Raw genomic sequence first — 23024 nt, forward strand, 5'->3', positions numbered from 1 at the left:
ATTTTGATGTTGAATTATGTTATAGCTTGACAATATTTGACGAACAGTAAGAGTAAAATTTTTCAATATCTGGAGTAATTTTCAAAATATCGAAAATTGAAAATTTTGTTTAATTATTTAGCTTTCGATATTTTGAAAACCAAGGCAGATATCGAAAAATTGTATTCTTATTTTTCGTCTACATTCATGAAGTTATAACAAAATTCATCAACAAAGTTGAAAATAAGGTACAAATAATTGAACCCTAATTCTAAAATTGCCTTGGCGCTCGTACTATCTTATGGAGTTTTTAATGGTTCACATTTTGACCTAGTGAGGTTTATTTATGTTCTTTGTTTATTGACCACAACTACTGTGTTATGTTCATGTACTATTATTTAATATACGCACAAGAACTAGGTCAAATTATTCGAAATATTCGTTTAAGTTATAGATAACAAAAAAATTTTATTATTTTATAGAGATTTTTACGTTATCGAGGTTTAAGTTATCGAGACTCTACTGTAATCACTTTAAAATTATCTATCTTGATATATATACAGGATTATTCAATAGTACATTGTCAAGTTCGGGCATGCATTACTTCTACCAAAAAAAGCCGTTCATATGAGCATAAGATCTAAAACTTTTCGTCTTCGAGATACAAGATGATAAAGTTTTATAATAAAAATATGAAAATGGTTAGTTTCTTTTAATGAAATTTCTTTTATAAAAATAACAAAAAAGGGCTAAAGACTTTTTAAATTCGAGAAATTCAGTCATTAAGTTTTGTAACAAAAATCTGAAAAATTTTAAATCGTATATCTCGAGAAAGTAAAGTCTTTAACCGTATTTTTATATGACCTTTATTTATTATTTTTGTGTAAGGACCTTAGAAAAATTATTTACTTATCCTTATAATTTTTTGCCTTGAACATTATCACCCTGTATTTCGATAATGAAAAGGTTTAGACCATATGTTCATATGAAATTTTTTACTGTTTTTTTATGCCAGAAATTCATACCAGAAGTTTGGCAATGTATTATTGGATCACGTCAAAAATCTTAAAAACGTTCGAGAGTCGAAAATTTAATTATAACAGGGAAATTTTTAAAAACATATTTCAAAGTCTGATAATACTGGTTTTTAAAAGTTATTATTTAATAAATTGTAAAAACAGGTATTATAAGATTGTTTTTAAGAATTTTGCCGTTTAAATGAAATTTTCGAAAATGTACGAAGCAGCAAATAACATTGAATTGAGTATTAAAAAATTTTCTTTCAAAACTGAATTCACATACGCTGTTTATAATAATTAGCTTAGTAAATACCGAATTACCGTAGATAGTAAAAAAAACAACCATTTTAAAAAATTTAACGCTAAATGAACAGAGCTTTAATCGTTAGTTATCACGAAAAATAGAAGCTATACGTAAAATTACAGATAACAAATGGTAATTAAATGAGTATAGTATGAAAGAATTGCGTTTTTTCTATCGTTGTCAAAATCTTTAGTTTTAACAAAATGATACTTGTGTCACTATGGTTCTACATCATTGTTATTTGTAATGGCTAAATAAAGGTGTACACAAAAATCAGCCTCACTAAAACTTTCTTCTTTTTTCGATCGAGTCTGAAAAATTATAAAGTGAGAATGGCTGAAATATACGAATTACGCGAGAATATTACGCTTATCAAACCAGTAAAAATTTATTAATTGTTATTTTTTTATAAATTTTTGATTTTAGCTAAAAAATTTTAATTTTAAAAACAGATTTTTTTTCATAACACCTGTTTGGAATTTATACGATTTATAGTAAATAATGGCTGTCAATTTTTGTTAATTAACTTCCGACAAACCTTTTGTTATAAATTTATTTTTTTATGAAAATGCACTTCATGACACCTCCTTGAAGATTAGCACTCGGCTGAAATTTGGTTGGATTGTTCAAAACACCCATTATAAATGAAATCTAAAAAATGCTCATCGATTCGAAACTAGAAATTGATTAAACTTGTTGCATTAGAAATTGTGAAAATAATTATATGTCCATCCCATCCATAAAGTCAAATCAAAATTACAACTCTTCCAAGTTTTTGAATCGTTATATCTCAGAAACGGTGGCTCTTAGAAAAAAAAGTATTGAGACATTTTTTATAATAAATTATCTGATCTACAATTTTTCTCTGAACTAATTTTCTGATAAAAGTTACCGTTTCGATGAAAATCACGAAAATTCCGTTTTTGTAACCTTTGACCCCGCGTAAATTTTTTCCCATATCTCGGATCGATGAGGACTTTTTAAATTTCATTTATGAAGGTGTTTTGATCAATCCTACCAAATTTCAATCGGGTACGAATTTTTGTAACTTCGGATGTTTAAATTGACCGGATAAATAGAAGAGATCTTAAACTTTATTTTTCAAATTAAAGAGGTTGTATAAAGTGCATTTTCATAAAAAAAAATAATTTATAAAAAAAGGTCTGTCAGAGTTAATTTAAAAAAATTGAAAATCAGACAAATTTTTTCAAAAATGGTTCATTATTTACTACAAATTATACAAATTTTAAGCAGATATTTTGAGAAAAAAAAATCATTTTTTTAGCTTAATTAAAAAATTTATAAAAAAGATAACAATTAATAAATTTTTTACTAGCCTAGCTGGCGTAACATGTTTTTCAACCTTTCTCATATTTTGAGATGTTCTTTGGGGTACCATCGGGCCTCGATTTGAAATGTTTTGAGATGTCTTTGTCATGGGAGCTTGGTCTACACTGGGTTGTGTAATTTAATATTTAAATATGTTCATTGAACTATTTTATAGATTTTTATATGAATTTAAATTCTGAACTTACAAGCATACCTTGAACTGCTAAATAAACATTTCTTCTTTCATTCGAATTAAATAATTCGATTGTTCGATAATTCGTAATTTATATTTCCCGTGTAAAACATTTGTTAATACACTTATTCTATGAAAAAGATTTTTAACGCAGTATGACATAATATTATGCCAAAAAAACAATTTTACTCTATGAAAAATTATATATTCATTTGAATAAATAATATATATTAAAAAATTGATAAAATAATAAATATTACTTTAATAAATCAAAGATTATCCATTTTTATTAAAAGATGCGTTGACTAAGTAGAAACCTACTAAATGTGTATGTTTATATTATTTGAAAAAATTCAAATATATATCAGTCAAAACTTAAGTAGATGCATTAAAAATTTTTGTAACCTTAAAAGGTCGTACGTAATTTTTAAAATAAATAGAAAGTTGTGATGCTTTAAAATAGAACTATGTAACTATTTAGAAATTCAAAAACATCAACGACTTTTTTTAAATCACGGAACATATAATATTTTGATATCTACGTAGAATCCAATTGTATAATATTCTCAACCAAAAAGTAGAAAAATATTATTTTGAGTATACGATTTTTAATAAATTTCGATTTTTGCCCCAATTTCCTAGATCAGTTTTTTGTATTTTTAAAATACGTATTTTCGACCACCAAGTAGTCATCATCAGTAAGAATTAGCATAGAGTAACATTCACTAGCTAATTCTTACTGATGATGACTACTTGGTAGTCGAAAATACGTATTTTAAAAATACAAAAAACTGATCTAGAAATTGGGGCAAAAATCGAAATTTATTTCGACATATCCTAGAGTTCTCATTTATTATCTTCGTAAATCGTAAAATATTAATCTTAAAAAAAATACCGAAATACAAAATTTTAAAAAACTTGCTCTTCCACAAATATGGTAACTATTGTTTTATTATTAAGTTAAATGAGAAATTATATATTTTGGAAAAAAACAGCGATTTTTCATTCATACATAAAACACCTACTTTTGTGGACCACCTTAATTATAAAAGCTTCATACCCATTTTCTATTTACATCCTCTTTTAGAGATATACAGATTGGTGTAGAGCAAGACTAAAATAGATATTGCAAGTCTTGTATATTCAAAAACAAAGCAAGCTGCTATTTAAAATTAATTTAACATTATTTTCAAAGTGTTTTACTACACACCCCCCCTCCTCGTGTTATTTAGTTATTCAATTAATTAAGAGTTATATGCCGAAATTCCTTGTGTTCCTTATAAGGAAATTTGATTTGAGAAACACCTTAATTGTACCCCATTTACGCAAAAATTGTTATATTAACAATTCATAAACATGTAATTCACTTAAAATTATATAAATTACCTTATTTACTTCCTCTATTAAATAAAGTGACTGCTTACTATAACGAGTCGTAGACGTATTCGAATCATTCCAAATAATTACTTATAAAAGAGAAAATAATGCTAGTTTTTTTTGTTATCAAATAAACAGAAATACCAAAATTGATTTGAACCAAGTAAAATAACTATCAACTATGTACAAAATATTTACACTATTATCGAAATAATCCGTGCATTAAAATTGTAAACTTGAAACAAAAACGTCTGATTAGACACACACCTTGTCACTGGTAAATATCATTCTGGCACACAGACAATAGTGTTCAATTGTCTTTAGACTAGTTAGCTATATAAATCTAATTCGAATAAAGTCGTCTTCTTAACCACCGATTAGAACTCTTTAATAGAGTTTTTTTTTAGGTAGATGTTACTTATCCGTAGAACAATCTGGAGGTGTTGTAGTATTCGACGTTGAGAAGTCAATTTGATAATTACCCGGCCTAGTAATTTCTTCTATCGTTGGTTCTGTACAATCATGGCCGGTATGTCCCGCTGCACCACAATTCCAACATGATAACTTTGGTGGTATTACTTGACTCGGATACGCTATTAACGGCATAAATGGTGCCGGATATGGATACACAAGTTCACCATTCGGTGGGTAATTAAAAGGTGGCGGACGGTAACTTTGATGTGGGTACGTAAACATTGTTGAACGATTCGCCGCAAATGTCGGTGGTATCGTATATGCGGTTGTACCGTGTACCGTGTAAGGTACATTTTGTGTTTGTGTGAACACGGTTTGAGGTGGTGGAGTTGATGTGACCTCAGACGCTGACGGATTTGATGATACTCGACCGTTCATACGTGGCCGATTTGTATCAGATTTTCGTCGACCTGGTGTGTGTGGTGTACCCGGCGGCGAGTGACTTGTACTTGACCGACCACTTTCACTTGAACTTGAACAATGTCGATTAGATGCCTCTGGATCTAGATTCAATGCTTCTAATTGAGCAGTACAATATAAATGTTGTTGAGTACAATTCACTGGAGGAATAACATTTGTTCTCCCACTACAATTTCGAATACCATTTTGACAACGTGTTGATGATGAACGCCATGACGGATTTACACCAGAAGGTAAATCACCTTCTTTATCCTCAATACAATTAACCTGAAGAAAAAATTGATTTTATAATAAAAAATATTTTATGATTCTATTACAAACTAGATTCGAGGGTAATGTAAGGCGCAAATAAAGGTTTCTAAGTTAAAGAACTAACATAAAATCAGTAGCTACTCCTTGACGCAAAAAACGCGTGTTCTTAAGAACGCACTTAGATGGAAACATTTCATTAACGGTAAAATTGGGCGTCAAATAGTGATAAAACAGCGCAGCGTTAACGTAAAAAAAAATTGCCACTGATAAACAACATCACATTAAATTTCATTCACCATTCACCGTTATTAATGGCTTTTTGTGGATATATTCTGGAATACAATACACCATGGTTATCAGTTTAATGCTGCATGTTGGTGTTTTCAAGAACGTTGCCAAGGAGGGGAGGGGACAGATAGGATCAGATTTGTCTCTCCACAGACTCGAAAAAATTTAACCAAATGGTAGATTTGAAAATTCGATTTATAATTCCCTGCCTAAATTTGCGAGATTTAACATCATTTTTTACCTGCGCGAATCCCTCCCAAACGTTTTTTTATTTTTAAAAAATTCTAAATTTAACAACTATACATTTTATCAATACACCATCCTGCTATCCCTGGCCCACTGGCTGGCGACACCATTAGCTCTTTCAATTTCAAATAGCTGTCATGAAATTTCATATATGTTAGTCAGAAACTGGATGTTAGTAGCGTGATTTTACTAATTAATATAGGCGAAAAGGCAATTTTGTAGCCGATGATATCCTATGCTGCACCATTTGCATTATAAACAGTGTTCTTAACAAAAAGAAAAATTGAATTTTTGAATGGAAAACAGATTTTCTAAACTTTTTGGGCAATTTTAAACAAAAATCTTGTTTAATTTCGTAAATTTTAAAAACCAAAGATTTTAAACTTGCCAACATTAATAACAAATCTTTCAAACATCCTTTAACAAAATCCTGTAGATTAATAAAAGTTATTTATAAATTATTTTATTTTAAAGCTTTCATTTTTAAGAAATACTTAAAAGAAATAAGGTTATTGTTGTTTTTTTTTTTTTTAATATATATGAATAATAATAATTGAACATTAATTTTTTCTAATAATAAAAAAATAACTAAATATTTTAGTGGTAAAAGTCCTTAATTAGCTATACAAAGGTACTTATAAATAATAAATGATACATTTAAAAGAAAGTTTAAGTTCCAGTACAATAACTGTACAAACCCACATGTTACAAGTATTTTTCAAAATTTATAAATATATATCAAATAAAAAACCCATTTTTTGAATAGGAAACAAACATTTCTATAAGGAAACAATTTAATTTTGTAAAGTGGTCAAAGTACGCCTTTAAAGATTTTAAATTTATACTAATTTAGACCCTAGAATTGATGCTAATCTTTTTTTAGTGCTCTATGAAAAAAAGACACAAAATTTTTGGGACAGAGTTACAGCAACTTAAAGTAAGTTATATCCTTAAATAAGAACCTTTAGTTAAAATTAGGTATTTATTGAAATTAAAATGACGGATAAATACCGAAATCATATAAATAAGGATGATATACGTAATCAAAGAATATGAAATGCGTAAAGTTGTATATAATACTCAGCTACAACAAACTTTCGAAATAAAAAATTCTCAACATTCATATAACTTCGTTCTCTTAAATTAAGAGTGGTAGTTTCGAAGCAAATCGACTTTAGAGAGTTTCGGATTATCATTATTAGATTTAACCAGAACTATTATAATATCTCTTCAATTTCTATAAGAATTAACCATCAACATTTTTTGTTCACGAAATCGTACAGTAAATTAGGTAATATGAGCAATAAATTGGAAAAATAAAAAACCATATCTAAAAATAATACACATATTTACCATTTTTTTATTGGGTATTTCCTGTCTGTTTTGAAAAAGGGGCGGTCGCCTTGATAAGTGTGCATTCTGTTGTGGTCGTGTTGCTGGATGTATAGGTGGTCCAGTATTCACTGGTGATCCTGTACGACTGTGAACTGGAGATTCTTGAGTATGAACAAAATGTGGTGAAGGGGGATTAGGAGGTGGTGGACCCCATGGAATTTGTTGTATCATTTGTTCCCGACCAGTAGGTGCTAGAGGTATTCCAGGTGGTGGTCCAGGTAATGGAATAGGACCTGAAGTTGGAGGTACTTCCTCCTAAAAAGAAATGTATTAATTAAAAGTTGAATTTTTCTCAGTTAGTGTTAATTTTAAGAAAATTAAAAGTACACACCATTAGACAATTCAATCAAACTATACGATATACAATACTAAAACCTGACCATAGAATATACTTATGAATAAGTAAGTGATTTAAAGAGAATAAGTAAGTGATTTTTTAGTTTTAATCACAATAACTAACGGAAAGACAGGTAGAGTAGAGAGATGATATAGAAAATACTGAAGATATTTTTATCTAAGAGCCCTTAATCGCAAAGTAATTTCAACTTGATATTCTTACTTTCAGCTTGAAATATTTTTAATTAAATTTTAATTTATTGAGATTTTGGAGCAACAATATTTCATTAAATTTTATTCTGTTATTCTATTTTTTGAGAAAACGAGAAGTTAAAACTTAATTTAAAATATTACTCGAACGAATACCGAGCTGTAATTACTTTTCTATTATGGAAGCACATAAGAAGAGATTTTCTTTAAACCTTCGACACAAATTTCATCAAATAAAATATTTTCATTCGTAACAACTGTTTCTGTTAGTGAATTTTCTGAAATCAAGCTGAAATTATATACCAACAAAAAATATACTTTATCGATTTTTCAAAGAAATCAACTACCATTAGCGTTAATTGAAGTGAAATATTAAAATCTCAAACATAAAAATTAAAATAAAATGGCTTAATTTTAAATTAAATCAAAATTTTTTTTCTACAACAGTGTTTACAGTGTTTGAGAACAAATTCGTGTATGAATATTAACTGAATTCTAAACTTAGTGTTTTTTTCTAAAATCAAAATTCCATCATCGATATAATTCCTATTTCTTCAGAAAATTCACTTAAACCAAAACCTATATTAAAATTAAAATTGTTTTCATATAGCTCAAGTTATAAACGGGTGGGCAAACAGACAACTGTTCCATTTTATAAAAAAGATTCATTTACATCATGAATAAATATCAATAAGTTGCTTCATATAGTCCAAACAAACATGCGGTAAGTAAATAAATAAATTATACCAGTAACAACAAAAAATTTAAATTAATTACTTACTAGTACAGGTGTTTTAACAACAACAAAATTTTTGGGTAATGTATGTGGAACTCGTTGTATAGGAACTGAAAACGTAGGTATAGGTTGTGGATGTATCATTTTCTCTTCTTCTAAAAGTTGCATAAGTATCTTTCCCAAACAAGTGTGTTGTTCAAACGTAAATGCTGGATGATTTAAAGCCATTGTGTACAATAATAATAATTCTTCTAATATATTACCATCGCCAGGTGAATTTGTTCCACCTTTTGTTAAAATTTCCCCTAAATCTGAGCTAGTCAATATATCAAATATACCTTTTGCACATGTGTGATTATATGAATGTAACAACGATAAATATAATGTAATTTTCCTTCGAAAAGTGCCATCATTAAGTCCAGATGCAGCAGCCACTTCAGCTGCTATTTCTGATGGATTATTTGCTTTTAATTCAGCACCACGTAGCTCTTGATAGGAATGTTTTCCTATTGTTTCCACAAATGTACCCACAAATCGTAACTCGAATGGTATACACATATTTAAAAGATTGCATATGACATCGATACGCTTATAACTAGCTGACTCCTTGAACCATAACAGGATGTCTTCTTTACAGACCATCTCCGGAAACCATGGATTCCTTATCACAAACTTCTAAACATGCATCATTTCAATATAAATATAACCCCCAAGTATTAGTTTATTGTAAAATGAGCTCACCTGTAGTCTCTCCCAGACTATCACACAATTAGAAACACAAATATACAATGAATTATTTCATAGAACATTTGTAATCATATAATATTTTTGGAAAAGTATAATGTTTTTTATGTTATATATTTTTGTTTAAAAGTATGGACCATATGATAAATATCACAAACTTCTTTACTAAAACGAATGACTGATAAAATTTGGCCAAGGCCACGCTAGTTCGTTCATTAGCAGGTTCAGTTTTTACACAGAGATGAAAAACTACGATGAAACGTACTCTATTGATTATACAACTAAGTATTCAAGTAATGTTACGATGGCTCAGCAGATGAAAATATACACCAAACTTTATAAAAGTAGGCCATCGAATATTGTACATATAAATGAAATCAGCAATACTTTAATTTTACCATTTATGACTAAAATATCCCTATTTGTTTATAAAAAAAAAAATTACTGTATCTACATCATTTAAAAATTTTTTTTTATTGTTTCATTTCAATTTTACCGATATATTAACTGATTTCAATTGTTAATAAAAAAAAATTCACTCTAAAAAGTGTTTATATTTATATTTAGATATACATTTCAATATTTTACCGCCGTTCATGTTAGTTTGGTACACCGTTCATTTTTCTATTATTATTCATGTATTATTTCTATGCAAATAATACATAAAATAAAATGTTCCCTTTCTTTCATATAATTGTATTTTTGTTTATCCACACATGGCCACAATATATGTGCAACTTTAAATACATATATGCAAAAACAAACGAAGATAACAACTAGTTGAGTTAATTGTTTAAATATCCGGTGTATACTTGAATTCTGTCATTATACTATGTAAACTGCCTTGACTCTGGAGCAATACTGTTTATATTTAACTTATTTATCACAAAGTACTTATCATATATTTCCAATATCCTGGGATCTCTTGGAACCGGTGGAATTTTATATGATGTTCAAGTTAGGTGATGTACAACAACTTCAGTGGTGTAAAATTTGATCTTAGTATAGTACTCCAGTATAAAGCAGACAGTATCCCTAAAAGGTCCGTCCAACGCTCTAAACATATACAGCACTGTTGAAAAATAAGTTGATTTAGCTAAACTTCCCTTCGTATCAAGTTGCTTCTTTTGGGAGCTAGGAGGTCCTAAAATTGAAACTTTGAAATCGGTTTTTGTAACTTACTTAACTACCAACGCACATTTTTTGTAGAAAACTTTCCAGTCCGTTTTTGCCTATATTGTACGGTTTGCGGAAAAATGTTTCGAACAAAAAATGTTACTTTTTTATCAATAAAAACTTTATTTAAGGTGTTCATCTATTTGTTACCATGTTATGGAGTAGACTGAACTTTTCATTGAGGCTAAAAACCTAGGTCAAGTTTAATGCCTGCGTAAGATGTGCGCCTGTAGATAAAACTTATTTTTTGAGTTTCAAGCATATGTCAACTTAAAAAAGAGCTTGTATATGTAAATGGCCAGATAAAATAGCCGCATCAATTAATACATAAAAGAGGCAAACTAAGGAAGTCCTCAATAATAGCTCTGATTTTGATGATTTGTTTTTTAATGATTCTTTTTTTATATTATTTAAAATCAAAAACTCTTCAGAGGGGAGAAAGGCAATATCCCGATCGATATAACAACGCCCGATCTAATTCACTAATGACAGAAGTTTGAAATTTCGAGAGGATATTGATTTTACATACACAATCAATATCCTCTGGAAATTCAAACTCGAACTCAGAAATGATGGTTTATATTCGAAATTTCAAACTTCTACCATAAGTGATATAGACTGGGCGTTGATATATCAGTCGGGATATTGTTTTTTCTCTCTTTTAAATAATATAAAAAATGATTAATAATTTTCGAGTATAAACATTCATTGATGCGATTAAAATAACTATAGGAAAATTTACTTTGTTGGAAAAAGTGTGTATTCTATTAATTTAGGCAATATGTATTATGTAGGTTTTTTCAACTGACTGTGTGCCAAATACCTAAATCCTGATCTGCAAAGATCCGACAATTGTCCAAGTACACTTACAAAACGATTATAATTAATGAATCTCTTCCTTGTTAGGCGTAAAACTGATCGAAGAACTTCCAATGACTTTCAATCTTTTAGATAAACTTAATAAAAACCTTTTAAGTACCATAAATTTAAAATTAGTACGTAGCGAAGTTTCTGATAAAAATTTGAAGGCAATCGGGTCGCTGATTTTTAAGATGTTTAGCTGAATACAAATAATAAATGTTTACAAAATTAATTGATTTGAACTGATTTTCATGAAAAAAATTCTTTATTAAATATTAATCGATTTTAACATTACAGAAATATATATAGTGATACAAAGGTTAGTATCCAAAAAAAATAATGTTCTTTCCAGTAAGAAATAAACATTTTTTAACGTTTGAATATTTATGGGAAACCTTCATCATCATCTTCCGCCATCTCTTTAGCAAGTTCTAAATCTTGCTGTTCTCGTTCACGGCGTTCTTCAGCACTTTCCAATTCTTTTCCATATGCTTTTGGTGGATATCGCATAGCTTTTACACTTTGATTATGTAAATCCAAACAGAACGCAATTCGTTGATGAAAAGCCAATTGTGGCTCTCGTGTGCAATAAATATCAGAACTTTCTTTGCTGCGCATATATCCCTTTTCTGGGTCAATTGTAGCTTCAATAACTCCATCTCGGATAGCTTTTGCTACAATAAATTCAGCATCTTCGGCTGAATCCAATCCTAATTTTTGTGCAATATCTTGTAAAGATATTCTTGAATAAGCTAATCCAATGGAACGAATGGCTGTTTTTATGACATTATGACGTAAACGTAAAATTAATGTATAGGTGTGATCTTCTCGGAATTTAGGGCCAAAATTTTCTAAAACTTCTCCAAACCGTTGTAAGTTACCCATTCGTACTGCTTGAGTTAGTTGAAAATATGGAGCTAAAGATCTTCGTAATTGTGCTTGTCTGAAAATTTGTCTTTCAGGAATATCTCCTAACAAAAGTTCCACAACCACAGCTAATTTTTGAGCAGTTTGACGAAAACCAATAGCCGCATTTTGTGGAGCTTTACGCGTAGCTTGTACTAAGTGTTTGTATGCAACACTGTATTCTAATCTAGCGGCTTTTATACGTCCTAAATAATATAAAAATCTTGCCCATTCGTTATTACTTGCAGATTCAGGAAATACTGATTTGCTAACAAGTTTATCAGCTTGATCGTATAGCGAATAATGTAAATAATTACGTAAAAGACAATTTATAAGAACTGCTTGACCTTCAAAATCATTGCGTAAAGTAGCTGTTCTAAGTCGAGCATGCAAGAATCCTCTAATACTCTCCAATTGATTACTCAATTCAGCGCAACGTGAATGATAAAAAAAACTTTTAGCTGCAACCAAATCCAAAGTTCGACGATTTTGATTATTAAGCTTACTCATCAAATGATTTGAACAAATGAATGCATCATCATGGCGTCCTGTATCCAATAACCACACAACAAACAAAAGATGAATGTACGCATCAACTTCTGGAAGTGGATCCTTAATGCGACCTCTTGTAAGTTCAATTTCCGAAGAAGATGATTTATCAGTAATAAAGGAGATTAGAGCATCCCGTTCAGCAAGTGATGGATACACTTGACATGCTAATGATCGCAAAACATTACCATTTAATTTACGTCTTGTATTTGGTAAAGCTCGAAGTACTCGAAGAGCAAATCGCGGTTCTTTAGACGCAACTGCTTTTTCAATTTGTTTTCCATGTTCACGAATATCTTGTAAAGTATTTGCATCAGTTTGTTTGGGATCATTTACAACGTCTGGAGTCGCTGGACTATCCGCATTTTTCATTTCAACATCAGTTGACTCAACCATTATGAATTATTTTTATTACAACAATTTATATTCACAAAATCACTTATTTTAATCAATTTATTTTAACATAAACTTTCTGACATTATTTTCTTCAGTACCAATAAGTATCAAATTTTGCCGAGTAATAACTTTTATTAACAACTTAATAAAGTAAAAAATTTCTAAATGTGTCAAAATCTAGAGAATAAATTATGGTGGCTGCATGATAAGCGTTAAAGTGATTTGAATCTAAGAAAAGTTGGTTTGAATCTTAGAAAAAAAAATTGTGCCAAAATTTAAATTGTTGATTCTATAAAGTAAAAAAAGTATAATTCACTTTTTATTTTTCTAATAACTTGATTATGAATCATATATGCAAACAAAACTAATTAAATTCGGGACATTATTTCCATTTCTTTTTTCTAAAACGTATTATAAATCGATTGGTTAGGTATTTTTCTTCTTATAAAGGTTGATTTGAAACTAATTCTTTCCTACAAAAGTTACATATTTTGAGAAGAAAAATATTTTTTTGATTTTTTGGAATATGAATGGTAAATAATTATTATGATAAAAATTGAAAACATTTAATTGAATTTATTTCTTCCCTTATTTTAAAATTTTCAAAGCAATAGCTACTTTTAGCTTTTATTTCTATTTTTGCAATAAAGAAAGATACAAGTTTCTTTGTATTTGTAAATTTGGGATTTTGAATCTCAAAGTATGTAGAATTTGAAAATGCCGAAATTTTTCTTCTGTTCTTTTTTCCGAGACCACAAGAGGTAGAAAGTTGAAAATTTGATATCCTACCTTCAAATTATTGATTCATTATGGCCTTTCATTTCATCTGATAATGCATAAGGAGTACAACGTGTTATTAAAAAAGTTGCCTCCATCTTTCCAATATTACCAAATGGGGTTGATATGAAATTAGGCAGAATTTTTTTAAATATAAAATTTTTGGTAAAATTTCAAATTTTTGTGAATAAAATCCCTAATTTGCAGGGTAGGTATTTATTATAGTAGAGAATTTCAAATAAAACAATGAAGCGATTAAAATAACGATCTTTTATTATTAAAGAAATTAAACAAAATTTAAACAATAAAAACAGGTCTTTTTCAATACAAGTTCTGTTTAACGGACAAACCGAATCGAAAAACGCAAAATTTTAGACCTTATAAAAACAAAATACCTATAGAGATATTTATTGTACAACAAGTACTTCATAATCAGGAAAACCTGTTTCTCTACCACCAAATGATATATAAAGTAAACCACGGCTCCTGTGTATTCTGCCAATGGTGAGACATCTATCGGGAAATGCAACACGTCCAATGAATAAAGGTTCTCCGTATTCTGTGTGTCCTCCTGGAAGCGCTCCTTCAGGTACTCGGCCACCAGATGCTGGCACCCACGAGAAATTACAACCACAAAGCACCTACAAATTTTGTTTAAGTTAATTAATAAAAACTTTTTAACATTTCTTCATAGTACAGTTACTTCGTATTCATCTTTACTATGTTCAGAACCTCTCCATGCAATATAAGTTAATCCATATTCGGGAAGAAGTTTTCCAGGAATAAAAGCTATATCGTCATGAAATGCCCGAGCTACATATAAGGGTCTTCCTTGATCGTATCCTCCTTGGACTGCATTAGGGGGAACTTGACCATTCCTGGCTGGAATCCACCGTACCGACTGAAATTAAGTTTGTGTTATTTACCGCGATTAGTAAAAAGCAAGTTAAGAAATGTGTTTTATAATCTAAGAGCCAATTGGGTTAGATTAATCTAACGAAAAAAATAAGAATTAGTTTCCTAAGTTTAATCATAGATAAAATTGTGTGTATGCATTTCTTATCTCACGAAAAAAAAAAAAAAAAAAAAACTGCAGCAATTCTTTCGAAAAGCCAAACAAAACAATTATTTACTTGAACTTTTTCTAACTTACGGCCTTTTTAAAATATTCATAAATATACCTATGATAATAATATCTAAATAATTAACGCCTGCATGATATAAAGTGCAATCATCAGACAAAGACGCCTTTAGGGAGCAGTGAGACTGCTCCCCAATCACTATAGGAAGAATTTACCAAATCTGATTTATAAAACTCCGCTCGAAAAATCAAATTTCGTAAGTTTGCGGAACTCCGCCTTTCTGAATCTCTCGAATTTGATTTTTACTTCTTAAATTTGTATGCTTTACATGGAAATGTATTCGAAAAATTTTGGAAATGATACAATTTTTGATAAGAATTATTAAAATAAAATATTTTGGGTATCGAATAAATGTATAATCCAGTTGCCGCAGAAAAAGTAAAAATGATATATAATATTAAACGAGAAATTCTTGTAATATGAATTTGAAATCTCGGAAATCATTTCAACGATTTTCATGAAATTTAGTATTCAGGAGGTTTTTGGGGCGAAAATCGATCTAGGTAGGTTTAATTTATGGAAAACGTCGTTTTATCTCGGAAACGGCTCCAACGATTTGCATGAAATTTAGTATGCAAGGGATTTCGGGGGCGATAAATCGATCAACCTAGGTTTTATTTTTAGAAACAGCACCAACTTTTTTATTATGCAGGGGGTTTCGTGGGCGATAAATCGATCTAGCTATGGGTTTCATTTTTAGAAAAGTTGTTTACCAAGCAAACTTCGGTCATCCAGGTACTTTATAGATACAGTTTGTCGCATTTAAGATGAAGATACTCCAATATTTTCGTTATTTAGAGGACTATCGATTTGAATCACATTTTCTAAAATATTTAACCGAAATCTGAACTTTAAACTCAGCAGCTACAACAAATTGACAAATATGGCCGGTTCTTAATATTTTGCTTTGCGTTAATCGAAAAAGAATTATTAGAAAAAGTTGCTGAGAATATTTTTTATACCCGTATATCGATTTTCATGACAAAATTCGCATTTTTAATTTTTCATTATTTTGGTCTACACTCAGAATTATTACAAGTTAATTTTTTAATTTTATAACTTGTGTAAAATTTAATAGTAACAAGTGAAAAAAAAACAATTGACTGAGTTAATTGTTGAAATATCATGCAGTCAGATTTCTTTATCACATAACACATACAAACATGTGACACATACATAACTGATAATCAAGTATAGTACATATTATAAAAATTCCGCCTAATTGGCGCCCTGACGAGTAAACAGTGATGTTTACGAAAAAATGTTTCAAACAAAAGTTGTTTAATTTTTGATAAGGAACATTTTTTACATTTAAACTTTTGTTCTATCTCTAACGGTTTCCAAGATGGGTCCTACGGACCCAAGACCCAATTGACCTAAGATGCTCATTTACAAACTTGACCTCACTTTTTACGTCCTGAGTACGCTGTAAAAATTTCAGCTCGATATCTTTTTTCGTTTTTGAGTTATCGTGTCCACAGACAGACGGACGGACGGACGGACAACCGGAAATGGACTAATTAGGTGATTTTATGAACACCTATGACAAAATTTTTTTCCTAGCATCATTATTTTTAAGCGTTACAAACTTTGGACTAAACTTAATATACTATGTATATTTCATATATACATGGTATAAAAATAATAAGAATCGGCCCTATTTGCCAATTTGTAGAACAAACTGAGCTAAAATTCAAATTTCGGTTAAGTATTTTAAAAAATTTGTCCCATACCTGTATGACTGTGCAAATATTCAATTCAATATTCCTGTTAATAACGAAAATATGGGAGTATATAATTGAAATTACTTTTTATATTCGCCATGAGTGTTAAAAATTATATGGTAATTTATTCCACGACCGACACTATACCTTTTAAATAAAGTAGAGTGAGATTGTCTTTCGGTGCCCTTTGATCGACGCTTTCACACCAGAAATTATAAGTAAAGATGTCTAATTAATCTAATAAAAAAAACTTATACATAGTTACAGAATCACTTCCCAAGATTATCATATAACTACAGCTATAAATCTACTCACTGGTACTTCATTTACACATTCTCCAACTCTAGGAACATCTGAAAATTCAACAGATGGTTTTGGATTGACTGTAAAATATAAAATTAATTGTCTAACTTCACGATCAGTCAACAATCCACTTTGTACTGGTCCAACTCCAAATTCTTCAATTGCCATCAATGGAAAACGTATTAACGTGAATGCTCGATACAAAACAAATCGTTGATTTTCCGGTGTTGAAGGCAAATGTTTTCTTTTACACTCTGCTTCCGTCCATCGTAAAACAGCTTGATACAATTTTGATTCATTGATTTGTAAAGTGTCACGTTCTAATATAGTAATTAAAATATCTAAATCAATTTCAATAAAATCGTCTGAAGCTAATATAATTGTTGCATTTTTATCAATAAAATCTAAACATACAGCTGCTAATTGTGGTTCATCACAGAACCTAGCTTGTTTTAACAATAAAACAGCATGATCACAATCTAAATTCTGTTTTACAAAATTCACACAATATTTTTTTAAAGCTGGCACGTTGTATTTATTTGCTACGGATATTACAGACATAACAGTTTCATAATCAATTTTTGCTTCTTCGGAATAAATAAATTCTAGAAAGGCCAAAAATGCTTGTGGTTCAACATCAGGAAATTCTATTTCTTTAGAGTTTGTTGCTGAGGAACCAAAAAAAATTTCTTCAAAAACATCACTTGAAGCTGCTAAAACAAGTTTATGGGCAGGTATTCGATAGTGTTTATCTTTTCCCACAAATAAATGAATATCGGATAGCTTTTCATTATTAAACAGGCAGCTAAAACGTTCTTTGAGTGTTTCTTTTGATATTTGACACTTTTCAATAACTTTCGTATTTATTGATTTTTTTATCAAATCCATTTTAAACTAAAATAAATTAATTAGCTAATTTAATAAAACAGAGTATAAAAATATGCATTATTACGGAACAAATTTTGGAATATTCAGAATAAGGGTAGAAGTTGTGTAGAACGCCCTGGGACGCAGATGCCATTTGTTTTTGGAAGGGGAAAAATTAAAATTTTTTTGATCCCCGGGAGAGTTATATTCTAGTCTAAATGGATTCAAGGATATTTCTGTTGAAACCTCGAAACCTAAATTTTTTAAGTATAAAATTTGAAACTCGACAACACTGAGAAAGGGTAATTTTTAGTGTGGTTTTTAGTCAGCCACGCTTTAAGGTCCGGGCCTAAGGTCAAGAATATAATTCCAGATTTGCCAAAAGCTGGAAACGCTTCAAATCAAAAGTCGAAGAGGATTTATAAGGTGTTTTTATTTTAAATGAACTTTAGAGTTTCGAGTATTGATATTGCCAAACAAATCCTTTAATTTAACGTAGGATATCCTAATAGTACCTACCTAAGATAAATAAAAAATTATCCGATATGCTAAAAAACTTTCGATACCATAAAAAAAATTACAATTTTTTGCGTGTGGGACACGTTGTTATCTAGTATCGGGGAAAATTTTTTGCGTTTGTCTTAAATTTATCTTTTTAAGCTAACGGCTTAATTAATACAGTAAAAGGTTACAAATTATTACAAATAAAGGAAAATGAAAGAAACTACTGCTCGCATTTTGCTAAAACCTCGTGGAATGTGTTTCTTAGGTGTCAAATATCATTAGTAAAGCATGAGTTAGTGGTGCAATGTTTCTATTTGTTAATAAACAATAAATTGTTAATTCAATGAAACGATCAATGTTAAAGTTGATTTTCAAAATTAAAAAATAGGCAACTTGAATTACTAATGATTATTTACTAATTTTTATACCATGTATATATGAAATATACATAGTATATTAAGTTTAGTCCCAAGTTTGTAACGCTTAAAAATAATGATGCTAGGAAAAAAATGTTGTCATAGATGTTCACTAAATCACCTAATTAGTCCATTTTCGGTTTTCCGTCCGTCCGTCCGTCTGTGGACACGATAACTCAAAAAAGAAAAAAGATATCGAGCTGAAATTTTTACAGCGTACTCAGGACGTAAAAAGTGAGGTCAAGTTCGTAAATGAGCATCATAGGTCAATTGGGTCTTGGGTCCGTAGGACCCATCTTGTAAACCGTTAGAGATAGAACAAAAATTTAAATGTAAAAAATGTTCCTTATCAAAAATTAAACAACTTTTGTTTGAAACATTTTTTCGTAAACATCACTGTTTACCCGTGAAGGCGCCAATTAGGCGGAAATTTTATAATATGTACTATACTTGATTATCAGTTATGTATGTGTCACATGTTTGTATGTGTAATGTGATAAAGAAATCAACACTGACTATGCATGGTATTTCAACAATTAACTCAGTCAATTGTTTGCTTTCACTTGTTTAAGTGAACTTTAATTATTGATCTTTTCATTGAATTAAAAATTTATTGTTTATTAACAAATGAGACATTTGCAACACTAATTCGTGTCTTACTAATGATATTTGACACCTAAGAAACACATTCTATGAGGTTTTAGCAAAATGCCAGCGGTTTCTTTCATTTTCCTTTATTAGCCAATTTTTTTAACATCCTTTACTATAATTCTAAAATTGTGCATTCCCTTTATTGGATCGTATAGTTTAATTCTCAGCGCCACAGCGGCAAATTTTAAAGTAGATTTGTTAATCAAACTGATTTTTACCGATATATTCTCTTAACTTCTTAACTGATTGACAATTAGGTTATTTCTTATAGTGTGCTGCTTGCCAAGCCGGTGTTATTAAAAAAAAATAATTGACTTTTAATGTCAAACTATATTTTTGTCAAAAAAATATGCTATTAAATTCTCAATGCTTCTTATCAGCAGTAAAGTGTCAAAATATTACTAACATTTTTTTTAGTGCTTTTCTAATACTATAGTTATTATTTTAACCATTTACAATTAGAGTATTTCTTTTACTAGAGAGTTTAATATATAGCTAAAAAATATGGGATTTATCGAAAATACCTATTTATTTTGAGCATTCTCGAATCTATTTTGATTAGTTTTGACGTGAAGTTTGCATCTATTTTTAAATTGAATAAAAAAAATTCAAACATACCTCGTAAATTTTTAATATTATTTGTAGTTTATATAAATTGATTGTTAAAGACAGGTTTGTTATGACACGAACTCACTGATCTACAGCTATAGATAAATAAGTTAGATTGCATTAAAACAAAAGCTACTACGTTCATGACATAATTGAACAATATTATGCAATATTATTTACAAATAATACAAAGTTTTATTTGTTGCGCAATAAATAAAGCAATCATTTTTTTATAAACACAACATATTGAAAATTCTATTGGTAATAACGGTCATCGATAGTTAATGTCAAAAATTAAAAAATATCTTTTTTAGTAGGTACATACTACTATTATTTTATCTATGGTACATACATACATCTATTATAAACACAGCCTTCATTTTTTTACACAGAATGTACCAAAATTACCGTATTAGAAAAGCAGAGGGACAAAATTATAGATTAAGAGCCAGGCCAAAAAAAATTCGTTGAATTTACTAAAGTTGATAATTTGAGGACTGGTTATAGGAGTTGTGTACACACACATAGTGCGGTCAGTCAAGCGAACGATAGAACAGGGGTAAGATATACGCTATCGAAACGGTTAAGTTTTACGTGGTACTAAAATGAATTTACTAAAGCTGAAAATTGTATATAAATAACAGTTATGATTGTCAGTCAATTATGTGTTAGAGCAGGGCTGGTCTGTCAACCTTTATTTATGAACAATAAATACATCAGTTTCATTTACGATTTCCGTGGAATTGAAATGAATTTATTAAAGCTGAAAATTGTTATACAGCTTGTATATAGCATATAGACAATAGTTATGACAGTCAGTAAAATGTTAGAACAGGCCTGGTCAGTCAGTCCTTATTTATGAACAATAAATAATTAAGATTCATTTATGATTTCGTGGTATTTAAATGAATTTATTAAAGCTGAAAATTGTTATACAGCTTGTATATTGCATATAGATAACAGTTATGACAGTCAGTTAGTTAAACGTTTAGAACCGGGTTGGTCAGTCAGCCCTTATTTATGAACAATAAATAAATAAGATTCATTTAAATACCACGGAAATCATAAATGAATCTTATCTATTTATTGTTCATAAATAAGGGCTGACTGACCAACCCGGTTCTAAACGTTTAACTAACTGACTGTCATAACTGTTATCTATATGCAATATACAAGCTGTATAACAATTTTCAGCTTTAATAAATTCATTTAAATACCACGAAATCATAAATGAATCTTAATTATTTATTGTTCATAAATAAGGTATTGTTCCTTGGTATTTTAATGAATTTATTAAAGCAGAAAGTTGTTATACAGCTTGTATATTGCATATAGTTAACAGTTATGACAGTCAGTCAGTTCAACGTTAGAACAGGACTGGTCGATCAGCCCTTATTTATGAACAATAAATAAATAAGATTCATTTAAATACCAAGGAAATCATAAATGAATCTGATGTATTTATTGTTCATAAATAAGGGCTGACTGACCAGACCTGTTCTAACACCTAACTGACTGACAATCACAACTGATATTTATATGTAGGTATACAATCTGTATAACAATTTTCAGCTTTAGTAAATTCATTTGATTACCACGTAAAACTTTAGCGTATATCTGACGTCTGTTCTTCTATCGTTCGCTTGACTGACTGCAGTATGTGTGTGTACACAACTACTATAACCAAACCTCAAATGATCAGCTTTGTTTAATTGAATGAATTTTTTTGGCTTGGCTCTTCTATTTTTAGTTAAAAGTCACGTTAAAATAAATTGAATGTGGTAGCTCCCTTTCAAATTTTACATTAATGATCGTTTGTATTTTTGAGAATAGCTCGGTTAATATTAATCTATAATGAAATTTTTATAATAGCAAAGTTGTATTTTTGTAAAAAAATCAAATATAAATGCATTTTTTCGAAATATTCCCAACTTATTTTGCTAATAAAATAAAGCCCAGCATCCGTGCTGTAATCGTAAATTCAGCAGAAGGTAAAATGATCGCACAAGTGATATACACAAGGAGTTCATGTGATGATCGAGTCAATGAGTTCGTGATCACATCCTACTTTTAAAAATTAAGTTCGTCATTGAAAACTATTTCTTGTGATATGATTAATTTCAATTATTCTAAGAATTTATTTGGCGCAATAATCCTTTAATACTCTACAAAAAAGATACAACTGTTTTGGTATAATTTTGTGTTAAAAAAATTCCCTTTAATACTTTGATTGTGTATATTAAAGGATTATTGCAATAAATAAATTCTTAGAACAATTGAAATCAATCATATCATAAGAAATGGTTTTCAATCACGAACTTAATTTTTATATACCATGCATATATGTAATATGCAAGGTATACTAAGTTTAGTCCCAAGTTTGTAACGCTTAAAAATATTGATGCTATACACAAAATTTTGGTATAGGTGTTCATAAAATTACCTAATTAGTCCATTTCCGGTTGTCCGTCCATCCGTCCGCCCGTCCGTCTGTAGACACGATAACCCAAAAACGAAAAAAGATATCAAGCAATTTTTACAGCGTACTCAGGACGTAAAAAGTAAGATCGGGTTCGTAAATGAGCAACATAGGTCAATTGGGTCTTGGGTCCGTAAGACCCATTTTGTAAACCGTTAGAGATAGAACAAAAGTTTAAATGTAAAAAAAAGTTCCTTATCAAAAAATAAACAACTTTTGTCTGAAGCATTTTTTCGTAAACATCACTGTTTACCCGTGAGGGTGCAAATTATACGCCAATTGTATAGTATGTATTATATGGTAATTTCAGTTATGTATGTGTGACATGTATGTATTTGTAATGTGATAGAATAGTCAACACT

The 23024-nt window shown here is 29.5% G+C and overlaps 3 protein-coding genes across 3 annotated transcripts; all 3 read right to left on the reverse strand.

Annotated features, from left to right (window-relative positions):
• Nucleotides 1-3778: 3778 nt before the first annotated feature.
• Nucleotides 3779-9495, reverse strand: LOC123298841 (arginine-glutamic acid dipeptide repeats protein). Its single transcript, XM_044880939.1, has 4 exons — nt 9300-9495; nt 8604-9233; nt 7235-7531; nt 3779-5362 (listed from the first exon to the last, which is right to left on the reverse strand). The coding sequence occupies exons 2-4, from the start codon at nt 9198-9200 to the stop codon at nt 4616-4618; spliced, it is 1641 nt and encodes a 546-aa protein (XP_044736874.1). The 5' UTR covers nt 9201-9233; nt 9300-9495; the 3' UTR covers nt 3779-4615.
• Nucleotides 9496-11585: 2090 nt separating this feature from the next.
• Nucleotides 11586-13328, reverse strand: LOC123300065 (probable 26S proteasome non-ATPase regulatory subunit 3). Its single transcript, XM_044882540.1, has one exon. The coding sequence runs from the start codon at nt 13188-13190 to the stop codon at nt 11724-11726; it is 1467 nt and encodes a 488-aa protein (XP_044738475.1). The 5' UTR covers nt 13191-13328; the 3' UTR covers nt 11586-11723.
• A 951-nt stretch (nt 13329-14279) lies between these two features.
• Nucleotides 14280-20299, reverse strand: LOC123303785 (BTB/POZ domain-containing protein 2-like). The gene is made up of 4 exons (XM_044886308.1): nt 20193-20299; nt 17149-18030; nt 14671-14868; nt 14280-14608 (listed from the first exon to the last, which is right to left on the reverse strand). Exons 2-4 carry the CDS (start codon nt 18022-18024, stop codon nt 14375-14377), a joined length of 1308 nt encoding a protein of 435 aa, XP_044742243.1. The 5' UTR covers nt 18025-18030; nt 20193-20299; the 3' UTR covers nt 14280-14374.
• Between the last annotated feature and the right edge of the window lie 2725 nt (nt 20300-23024).

This window comes from Chrysoperla carnea, chromosome 1, assembly GCF_905475395.1.
Source record: "Chrysoperla carnea chromosome 1, inChrCarn1.1, whole genome shotgun sequence".
NCBI classification, from domain to species: Eukaryota; Metazoa; Arthropoda; class Insecta; order Neuroptera; family Chrysopidae; genus Chrysoperla; species Chrysoperla carnea.

Bases quoted from the DNA above. Each gene is read 5' to 3' on its own strand.
- LOC123298841 (XM_044880939.1), bottom strand. From the start codon at position 9,200: ATGGTCTGTAAAGAAGACATCCTGTTATGGTTCAAGGAGTCAGCTAGT. The intron at 7,532-8,603 runs GTAAGTAATTAA...ATTTCTTTTTAG, and splicing joins TTGTTAAAACACCTGTACTA to GAGGAAGTACCTCCAACTTC. The intron at 5,363-7,234 runs GTAAATATGTGT...TTTTTTCTTCAG, and splicing joins AAATACCCAATAAAAAAATG to GTTAATTGTATTGAGGATAA.
- LOC123303785 (XM_044886308.1), bottom strand. From the start codon at position 18,024: ATGGATTTGATAAAAAAATCAATAAATACGAAAGTTATTGAAAAGTGT. The intron at 14,869-17,148 runs GTGAGTAGATTT...ACTTAATTTCAG, and splicing joins AATGTGTAAATGAAGTACCA to TCGGTACGGTGGATTCCAGC. The intron at 14,609-14,670 runs GTAACTGTACTA...CAAAATTTGTAG, and splicing joins ATAGTAAAGATGAATACGAA to GTGCTTTGTGGTTGTAATTT.
- LOC123300065 (XM_044882540.1), bottom strand. From the start codon at position 13,190: ATGGTTGAGTCAACTGATGTTGAAATGAAAAATGCGGATAGTCCAGCG.